This window comes from Trifolium pratense, linkage group LG2 (genome assembly GCF_020283565.1).
Source record: "Trifolium pratense cultivar HEN17-A07 linkage group LG2, ARS_RC_1.1, whole genome shotgun sequence".
Taxonomy (NCBI): domain Eukaryota; kingdom Viridiplantae; phylum Streptophyta; class Magnoliopsida; order Fabales; family Fabaceae; genus Trifolium; species Trifolium pratense.
This window is the reverse complement of record NC_060060.1, coordinates 61,082,365-61,093,874: the sequence shown is the minus strand read 5'-3', so window position 1 is coordinate 61,093,874 and position 11,510 is coordinate 61,082,365. Positions and strand designations below refer to the sequence as shown.

Sequence of the window (11,510 nt, the reverse complement as noted above, 5' to 3'; positions counted from 1 at the left end):
TAGTACATGCGCACAGCTGCTGAGACTAATGCTCAAATTAAGCTACCTTTTGTTTTGCTTTTTGTTTAAATGTCACTGTTTTTACAATTTTAGTTTGTTTCTTCCACTAATCATAGTATAATGTACTAACCAACTACATAAAAATTATTTGTATTACTAAATCAAATTCTATAGTATTGTAAAATTATTATTCAAAGTTTGTGCACTTGTTCAATATATTATAATTGGCCATCCATAAATGTGTCCCGGAGGAATAATAGGTCAAATAAACCTGTATTAGGCTCAACTTCTAGAATTGGATGAAATGGTAACTCACTCTTGCATTAATTTGTTGGGTTAGCATTGATTTGATTCAATGGATATTTTAAATCTTAATACCAGAGATTCAAATTTAATTAGAGTTGCAACTTGTGATATAAAGATTCCGGTTAAGGTGTAGGTAGAGCAGATGAAATAACTTGTTTCATAAATATAGTTGGTATATTTTTTTTGGCACTAGTTAAAGAATATAAAATAAAAAATTTATATTGAAAAAAATATTCTTTATATCTTAAAAATATTAACCCCATAAATTTTATCAATTTGAATAAATGAATACCATTTTAATTTTGTAAAAAAAAAAAACAAAAAAATATTCCGAAAACATTAATTAGGTAGTATTTTCGAATGAACTCAATCTAACATACATAATTTATTGAAAGATAGTTTCATTACTAAGTGACACTCAATCGCATGCTAGAAGTTTTTTTTTTTTAGATACAACATAAGCAAGCCAATAGATTGTTACATCAGTCGATGAAAGCTAACATTAAAGTCACTCCCTAATCGACCTATAAACTAAAACTAAGAAATACTCCATCCGATCTTATATATAAGGAACACTTTGGAAAAAAAATTTGGTCTCTTTTATAAGAAATACTCTTTAAATTTATTCTTTATTAAATAGATAATATCTTGTATATTCTTATTAAATTGTAAAAAGGAAAATGCTTGTTTTCGCGAAAAGTTTTTCACGACAAAATCACGAAGTGGTTATTCAGTACTTACATTTTAGTGGGCGGTAGATGAGGCCAAAGCATACTTCTTTTTTTGGTACATCCAAAGCATACTTCATGAAGACAAGTTTATGAGTTGAGTATTTTTTTCTTTTTTTTTTATTTTTTTATTAAGAATTAATTTGATTTTTACAATTTTCTGAGATGACCGGGCCTCAAACTCCGGCTTCCTGCATATATAATACAATATCCTATATCAACTGAAATAAGTTCACGGGATGTTCAGTTACTTAATTTTAGTTTTGAATAATTTTATTCTCTGTTGTTAAATCAACATGTCGTTACTTTTATCTCACACTTTTGGCTTTTAATAAAAAAATTTTTTTGGCTAATAAACGAAATGAAAAAGTCATTGAAAGCTCACACACAAAGTGTAGTGACCGGGGTTGACGTCCGACACTAGCAATTTCAACATTTCTGCCAGTTGAATTAAGATTTGTGTACTAATAAAATTATATTTAATTCATCCTTTTTTTTTTTTGACAATATATATCATCCAATTTTTTTTACAAAAGAAATTATCCATATTTAACCTTGTATTGTATGTATTATGCAACTTCCGTATATTATGCCGAAACGTGTATTTTGATTGGTGCGCCTATTGTCGTGATGAATTCGTGATATTTGAATTCGCTGTAAATAGCAATGCTGTTGTAAAAAATGCAACTTATTCCAATGTTATGCATTAATTACACAGACACATTTTCAAGGTTAGTTTTGGAATAACATATAACATTTTAAAATTTTTATAATGCCAAATGTTTTATAATACCCAAGACATGTATGTATTAAGGCCACCTCTATCATGAACAAGTTGATCAAGTGGTGCATGGTGCAACACTTGTCAATAACTCTATGACGAATACAAATTTTACAAAATTTATCGTTGGATTAAAAATTTATATCAAACTCTACTAGAGTATTTGTTCTGATTCACACCACAAATCGATGTTACTCAATCCCTTCACACTTGAAAGATTTTTCACTATATAATCCTACAAACTACAATGCAACCACTAAGACACTAGTTCCTAGATTTCCACCAAGACACCAAGTCCTAGATTTCCTGCCTTAACACCGTAAGAACTTCCTAACACCTCAAACATTGAGGTTTATAGACAAATCCTCACATGAAGTGATTACAACATGATTTGCTTACAACAACTCAAGTGAGATGTAAACTATATAAAAAGTTCAAATACAAGTGTAAAGCTTTTCTAAGAAAGAATATAACCAATGAACTACACTTGAAACAAATTGTTTGAAAGTGTTTTGCTATCACAATTATCATTTGAATTCATCTTTTGAGTTTTTTTCATTGTAATTTTTCTGTCGATAATACAAGTAGTGGAGGCAATGTAATTGTATTCTTGTACTATTTTTGTCTTGATGTGCAATTATCATAGATGTCGTTATCATTGTATCACGTGATCATACCGTTGGACGTGATCATTCTTCTCCCTTGATTATTCTCTTGTTCATTAATTAAATGCTTCTTATTCTTCAAAAATCCTTTTGGCAAGAATATATAGAAGATTGGGCCCAGCGGATGACATAGTTTCTTATATGGCCAGGGGATGGAGTGAAGTGTTAATTTGTATTTCTCTGATCTTCTTTAGTGTACATAGGAAGAATATACATATACATATCATGATGATCATTTTGATAGTACTATGTGTTCCATAGCTTAAGATATCTTGTCTAGAAGATCATTAAATGATACACGGAACAAAAGATATCTTGTCTAGAAGATTATCAAATTGTTCTTATAAATATTGTTATCATCAAAATTCAAAATTAAAGGTCATTGTTCTTAAACCCATTTTATTCAACAAAAATTAAAATTTGTTTCAAAATTAATATAAAAGGCCAAGTCTACCATGCACAAGCTTCTAATGTTGTGCATGGTGAACAAGTAATCATTTATATTATAACGAATACGAATTTTAATTATAAAATCTATCGTTGGATTGAAATTTTATATCATATAGATCATTCATATAAATTTTGAAATTTTTTGAAAATCATTTGATATGTTATTGAGACTCATCAAAATTAACGGTTTATGAGTTTTTATTAAATACCGTTAATTTTAATGGGTCTCAATAACATATCAAATGATTTTTAAAAAATTTCAAAATTTTTATTATAATGATCTATATGATATAAACTTTCGATCCAACGGTGGATTTGTAAAATTCGTATTCGTTATAATAAAAATGACCACTTGTCTACCATGCACAAAATAAGAAGCTTGTCCATGTTAGACAAAGCCAATATCAAAATATAATTCGACATTAAATTATGCCTACATAGTACTAATATCCAACAAATTTTTGGTAATTTATTCTTTTCATTTATTTTTGTTCTACATTGTCTTACAGAAATTTTTTAAAAATTAAGACCACTATTAAATGAATGACTTAATTGTAGTTTTGGTCATTCTATTTTTTATTATTTTGCAGATTTGGCCCCTCTATTTTAAAATATGACAATTGTGGTCCCTCTATCATAATTTTTAACTATAAATTGACGATGTGATATGTTTTAAATTAAAGACGTGACATATATGATCTGATATAATAGGAAAATATCAACATCGATGAAATTGTAACAATTTTTTTCATAAAGTTAATTTAAAGCATATTGTATCACCATATTTTAGACAAAATATGATATGTGTTAGGGGGGACCAAAACTGTGAAATTTTAAAATAGGGGACCAATTATGCAAAGTTGTGAAAATAGGGAACCAAAACTGTAATTAAGCCTAAATGAATTGACAACACATTAAATTTTTGATAAAGTATTGATTTAATTTCACTTTTAATTTGATCTCATATTTGTCGCGTTCAAAAAATAGTCTCTTTATTTTAAAATAAAATTTTTTGGTCGATTAATTTTTTTTGAGGGCTTGGTCTATTAATTATTAATTTTGTTTTTTGCATTTTTGTCCGAGCGCATAAATTTTACCTCAAAATGGTAATTTTTTGCCTAATAGTTGGTGATTTTTTGCACTAGAAGTGTTATTTTTCTTCAAATTGTCAATGGGGATAATAAATCACTATAATTGAGACAAAAAAAAAAATCATTTTAGGAGTTAATTTTTTTCTACTGAAACATAAAATTCTAACAAATTTGACAATTAAAGGTTCAAAGACTATTTCGAGCTTTGAAAAAACTATTTCAAATGGAGCGTTTAATATGGACGTGATATATAACTATTGTTTTTTTATATATAAATAAATTAAGAGCGTATTGCTATCAGGATAAGAAGCGACATCTCAACTATGTTGACACGTCGCGACGACGTTCCCGTTGTCTACTCGAAGCTTATATTATTAAAATAAGAAAATAATTTTAATAAATTATTACATTTGTTCTCTATTTATTATTATTAACATGGTAAGGATAAAATATTTTTTTATTGAAAATGGTAAGGTACCACCCTTGAACGTGCAATTTTCGAGAAGCTCATATCAAATGCACTATGTTTCAAATTAAAAAAGAGTTTATTTAGCCGCTATGAGCTCAACTTAATTAATTAGTTGGTAGAAAAATTACATGAAACATAATAAAGAAGAGTACAAAAGATATTTTCAATATGGGGCTCATGTTAGGATGAGGGATATCTCATCTCATATCTCTCATCGGTGCATCACTAATTTTATACATTGGATAGAATCTGATACATGACATTACGGTGTATCATCAGTATTATATAATTTTATTTTTTATTTTTACACTTTGTTTTGTATATCAACAATATTTTTTTAGGTGAACATTTCGAAACTGTTTCCCCGAATAAATCGGGAACTTTGTTTCCAAAAAAAATTTCTCGAAAATATTTGAATAATGGAAACCTTTTTCTGGAAAATATCTGAAATTCTATGTTGCATGTGTACTCCATTTTAGACCGAGTACCAGTACCGGGTACCGGTACGCGTATAGTACTCCCTCGGTACGCACCGACGCCGTACCTATTTTTTTTTTTTTGCAATGGGTACACGTGTGGTACACCTGTGGTACGCGCGTGGTACACCAATCCAAAAAAACACGGTTTTTTTTTCTCCTTTTTATTTTATTATTAGTTTTTTTTATAGGAAGATTTACGTTTTTTATTATTTGTTTATAATATAAAGTAGCAAATATTGCTAAAAAACAATAACAAAGTAGCCGCCGAAATTATTCACCTATTCATTGAAAAGGAATAGACTAAATTCAAAAAGAGATGAAGATCTAGTTTTTATTCATACAAATCTTCGTCTTCTCTCAAGAAAGAGAAATATTAATACTTATAATGAAAGTGCAACAAAAATGTGGGAAATTCGGAGAGATGAATGAGATTTATTTAATATATAGTTGATATTCTTGATATTGCTAGTCTTTCTCGTGGTGAACCTAACTAGAGGTCACTCTTTTTAGTGATGATGAAGAGGGAAATAATTGACTCTTTTTGAGCTAATTGGTTTTTAATTTCATATTTTGATGTTTCGAACAATTTAAATTACATTTAAAGTGTGGTGTGATTTTTTTATTGTTTAAATTACATATAGGGACGTACCCGTACCTTAGTTTTTTTAAAAAATGACGTACCCCGTACCGGTACCATACCCGCACCCGGGCAACATTGCCGAAATTTATTTTTGAATAAAATTTCGGAACTTTTTTTCCGAAAAAAAAATCGAAAACTTTTTTTTTTCCAAAAAAAACTCTGGAATTGTTTTATCCGAAACCGAAACTTTTTCCCCAAAAAATCGCAAAATTTTTTTCCAAAAAAATATCGAAATTTTTTTTATGGAAAAATCGGAATTTTTTTTTTCTCAAAAATAAAATTAAAAATTAATATAATACTGACGATATACCATAATATCATGTATCACATTCAATCCAACGGTATTTAACAATTGCTCATGGTGTGCACCGATGAGAGAAATGAGATGGTCTCTCACCCTAGCATGAGCCTTTAACAAAGGGTCCAAAAATATACTCCTTCCCGTCGACCTTTATATAATAAAAAATTAATTTTTTAGATTTATGGAATGATCGATGAATTTTGACTACAAGTACACCAAATACATTCAATATTCTATAAATCTAAAAAAGATTTATTCAAAAATAAAATAAGGAATGCCTAGGAGAAACAAAGTCTACAAAATAATTACACCTTGCTATAAACACAACCTGATAATAAAATATTAGTAAAAGAAACATTAAAAAAATTAAATGTATTTGGACTAAAATATTTACCAAGTACATTTGTATTTTTGTATAAACTTTGCTAATTTTTCATTTAGAGGAGTAATAATATTATAATAATAATTAAACAAAGGAGAAAATTCTAATATCTCATTGAAATTTGAAAAAGAAAAATCAACAAACGAAAAAAATTTACAATTGTACTTATTATTGAAAATTGTATATTTTTTTCGGTACATTCTTTATTGTATATTTTATTTTTAACTTTTAATATTTTATTAAATTTTATTGAAAATTGTATTTACTCAGTCAACAAAATAAAAAATTTACAATTAAATTTTTTGACTATATAAAACCAAAAAAGGTAACCGTTACAAAACAATTAAAGGTAATACTATAAAATTATACTTTTTGACCAAAACAAATAAAGAAAACATTTTTTTGGACACACCATACCATATATAAATCTCCTCCTTCTATTAATGCATGACAATGGAAAATCCTTTATTTTCTACCAAAAAAACCAAAAAAAATATATATTAATTTATTATTATTCCTTTTCCGTCAAAAAAGGAAAAAAAAAATACTTGTTGACCAAAGAAATGACTAAAACATTTGTATGGCAATTCACTAACATGTTAACCAAAGCATACGTAGTAGTTATAAATACAAGTGCTGATGAGCAAAAACCTAACAACTAAAAAAACCAATATGCAAAATCAAACCATGGAAATTGAACTGCCTGTTGTGATTGTTGGTGCTGGTCCTGCTGGCCTAGCAACCTCAGCATGTCTTAACAAATTTTCAATTCCAAACATCATCTTAGAAAAAGATGATTGTCATGCATCTCTTTGGAGAAAAAGAGCTTATGATCGTTTAAAACTTCACTTGGCTAAAGAATTTTGTAACCTACCTCACATGCCTTTCTCATCTGATTTACCAAAATTTGTTCCTAGGGTTGATTTTCTCCGTTATTTGGACGAGTATGTGATTAATTTTAATATCGCTATCCGGTACAATCGTTATGTCAACAATGCATCTTTTGATGTTAATTGTGGGAAATGGAGGGTCACCGTGACCGATAATACATCAAATGCTGACGAGACTTATCTTGCTGATCATCTTGTGGTTGCAACTGGAGAAAACTGCGATGCTTATATTCCCATGATAAATGGGCTTGAAAACTTTGAAGGTGAATACCTTCATTGTAACAAATACTTGAATGGAAGACCATGGTATGATAAGAATGTGTTGGTTGTTGGAAGTGGAAATTCTGGCATGGAGATTGCTTATGATCTCTTCACTTGGGGTGCAAATACCTCGATGGTTATAAGAAGTCCTGTAAGTCCTCTTTCTCTCTCCAATTAAAACATAATATAACCATTGTACCAAAATAAAATAAAAATAATATAACCAGAAAAATTAAATTAACGAAATAAAAATTAGAGAAACAAATAGTAAAATTAATCTTCAATTTTTTTTGTCATTAATTTTAATCCGTAGTTCATTTTTCTCATATGTAGTTTAATTTTAAGTCCCCCCACCCCTCTAAAAATTAGAGACACAAATAATGAAATTAATCTTCAATTTTGTCACTAATTTTTTTTAATCAATTGTTCAATTTTTTTTCCAGTACTATGCGTAAGATATTTCTTCATTCACGTAATCATTTAAACTTTATCAACTGACATAGATTCAAACTTCATAAGACGTCATGTAATTTCTAACTCTTCTAGAAACATATATTTGATACAAAAATTGAATTAAAGAGATAAAAATTAGTGAAAAAATAACAAAATTAATCTTCAATGTTCTCATCTCTAAGATCCAAAGACATCTCCTTTGTTTTAGTCATCTCTCTTCAAAGATATTAGAGACTAAAACTTATTGTTACTAGAAACTAGAAAATATTGAATTAACAAGATAAAAATTAGTGACAAAAATAATGAAATTAATTTTTAAATTTGTCATCTCTAAGATCCAAAGACAGGATCAACGGTTAATTTCATTTTCGTCAATAATTTTAATCTGTAGTTAAAATTTTTTCAATAATAATTGTAAGTTATTCTCTGTGTTCCCTCAAGCCGCTTAATTTTATCAGTTAACTTAGATCTGAACTCCGTAAATCCAGATCACTCTACGTGTTTTATTTGCATTTTTTCCTCATTACAAGAAAAGATCTTGTGTTAACAAATAAGATCACCCATTCTGTTTGATAAGTGTAAGAAAGACATAATTTACTTTTTTTTTATCTCTAGTTTGTTGTAAATAATTCAATTTTTTCTAATGGTGTAAATAAATTAAATTTGATGGTTATATTTGAATACAACAAATATGTACAGGTACATTATTTTACAAAAGAAATGGTGTATGTGGGAATGTCTTTGGTGAAATACATAAGTATTGATAAGGTGGACAAGCTGCTGCTGATTATGAGCAAACTGATGTATGGAGATTTGTCCAAGTATGGCTTGGTAAGACCAAAGGAAGGACCCTTTGCCCGGAAATTCAGTGGTGCAGGTCGTTCACCTACCATTGATGTTGGTTGCATCAAATGGATCAAGAAAGGCAAAGTAAAGGTATTTTTCATTTTATTTTTGGATTGTTATAAACACCCTTTTTAATTAATTAATATTCTCTTTTTACAAGTTAAAATGTATTTAATCCAATTTTTTTTTAAAAAAAACATTTTACTTTTGTTTATATTTGATATTAGAGTATTCTTTTTTAACATTAACTTTTTTTATTATAGATAATGGATTAAATTGTATAAAGAGTATATATAATCATCTCAAATTAGGATACATATTCACTGCTGTCAAATAATGACACAATAATCAATTCCAGACGTTAATTTAATAACAGACGGTTCAAATTTAAAATATAGTTTTATAACTCACGATCTCAGCCACCGATCATAAATCGGGCGATCCAGCACCTGGAATTTTTAAAATTGATTTTATTATTACGCACTAAGAGTATAAGTCGTCTGATGTTCAATTAATCGATCACGAATTTTATCGTATTTAAATGTGTGCTACTCTTATCATAGGTATACCCCGGTATTGCAAGCATAAAAAAGGGCAAGATAGTTGAGTTTGAGGATGGAAGAAGTGGTGAATTTGATGTCATAATCTTTGCTACTGGATACAGAACCAATGTGCAAAAGTGGCTTAAGGTATATTATAAAAAAAAAAATATGCGTTATATAATCTATAGTGTAATTAATTACACCAAATTAATGTAAATTTGATACAATATTTCATAGTACTTATGAAGTGAGTTGAAAATATAATGCAGGATTACAAAGAGCTGTTCAATGAGGATGGATTCCCAAAACAATGTTTTCCAAATCACTGGAAAGGAAGAAATAAAATTTATTGTGCTGGATTCTCAAAAAATGGATTACAAGGCATTGCTTATGATGCTCAGAAAATAGCAGCTGATATCAACTTTGCTATTAACGGAAGGAAGCCGCGTGCAGCTGCCGAGGCTACCGATGCTCAAATCAAGTTATTAGATGAATGAGTTTTTCAGTAATTCTGGTCAACTTTAGTAGTGCAATACTTTTTATTTTTATTTTTATTTTTTTTGAATAAAATCTTTAGTAGTACTTGTTGGTTTGGCAAATGTACTTTTTTAAGTGCATGTATGCATGATTAAGTTTTAGTAATTCTGCATTTGAATGTTGAATTAGGTATATGAACCATATATAAATATATGGTCTAGATTTATAAGAAAGACAATATATAATGTGTCATAAGTATACATTAATATATTAATAAATGCAGTTTGTTTTATGTTTCTAATTCTATGTCCGTTTTCTTTCTAATAATTGCTCACCTCAAACTCTTGTTTTATGTTAGAAAATAGAAATATGGTCTTCATAAATGTAGAGTATCTATCTTGTTATGATGTTTTTAAGATTTACATAAATTTATAAGAAGATTGAGCATAACTCTTAAAAATAATGACATGCTTAATTGACAAATCAATAATTTATGATCTGTCACTCAATACAACTGACCTTTTATTTTATATTTTTGCAATAGACCTTTTATTTTATTTTTGAATTATGAGATATTAGTAGAACAAAGAATAATAAATATTTAGTTCAAGGTTACCGGATAAAGTATAAGGGATATTCTATCCACTTAAGAATAAAAAAAAAATAGTCAAAATCGAATGAAGCCAATAAGCTATTTAAGAAAGCATTTTATGGATTAACAAATCATTCATAATAAAGACACGGACTTCTCGATTTCAAATATAAGAACCACCTCCAAGAGAGCCATTCGATCGCCTCAAGTACCTCCTCTAAGCTAGCCAACATTGAAAGATAAAACAACTCCATAAACTCTATTTCTTGCTCCCCAAATAACCAAATTGTCAAGTGTCATATCATGAAAAGCCCTCTTCAGTTTCTTACCTACAAGTCGTAATAAAAAAGATTGCAATAGAGAAAAAAATCCGCCCGCAGAACAACCGTAGAATTCTCCAATCCACTTGTGAATTTAATAGACATTGTATATTCCAAATCTCCAATGACGCGCCTCCTATACAGATTCCATCGAGTTGAAATCCGGTGAAGAAGAAGTTTTGAAGCAAAAATAATTGCTTTTGACGGCACAAAGCACTCCCTCAACAACCCGAAAACCCGACATTTTTCATGATGAGTATAAAATACTGGGCTCAACTCCTTGCAATTCTATCTTCCTAATACATAAAATCCTCAACTCCTTGCAATTCTATTCTACAATCATAATGAAAGTAACTAAAGTCAATGTTATGACCGGGAGTCATCAGGAACCCACTACAAAATCAAATCCAACTTGGAAATTCGTGAGTTTAACCAAAAATCCAATGTTGTAATGATGAATATTTTAGTGGACTCAATCCGGAGTACCTATGTAGTTCGGGATTTGGTCTAATTAAACTCAATCCGACCCATGTATATCGCCTAATTATAGGGAAAATAATGGCATGTTGAAACGATTAATAAACAATTTTCAAACAAATAGGTACTTCAGTTGGTAGGAAAATCACATTATACATATGTAGGAGCTGGAATTCGAAGTCAGTTATTCACTTTAACGGTGAAATTCTATGTTAAGAAACATGGCATCCATGAAAGAAGGAGAGAAAATAGCTCAAAAGTGTATAATATTGATGAAAGAAAAATATTACAAATAAGAAAAGTAAGTGTAAAAGATTACATCAAAGCCTATATATAGGCATCAAGAAACTACTAACTAAT

At 28.7% G+C, this 11,510-nt stretch overlaps 1 protein-coding gene across 1 annotated transcript; it reads left to right on the top strand.

Annotated features, from left to right (window-relative positions):
- Positions 1–6,964: 6,964 nt before the first annotated feature.
- Positions 6,965–9,781, top strand: LOC123905152 (probable indole-3-pyruvate monooxygenase YUCCA10). The gene is made up of 4 exons (XM_045954787.1): positions 6,965–7,594; positions 8,596–8,832; positions 9,306–9,431; positions 9,554–9,781. The coding sequence occupies exons 1-4, from the start codon at positions 6,965–6,967 to the stop codon at positions 9,779–9,781; spliced, it is 1,221 nt and encodes a 406-aa protein (XP_045810743.1).
- Positions 9,782–11,510: the final 1,729 nt, after the last annotated feature.

Bases quoted from the DNA above. Each gene is read 5' to 3' on its own strand.
- LOC123905152 (XM_045954787.1), top strand. From the start codon at position 6,965: ATGCAAAATCAAACCATGGAAATTGAACTGCCTGTTGTGATTGTTGGT. The intron at 7,595-8,595 runs GTAAGTCCTCTT...AAATATGTACAG, and splicing joins CGATGGTTATAAGAAGTCCT to GTACATTATTTTACAAAAGA. The intron at 8,833-9,305 runs GTATTTTTCATT...CTCTTATCATAG, and splicing joins TCAAGAAAGGCAAAGTAAAG to GTATACCCCGGTATTGCAAG.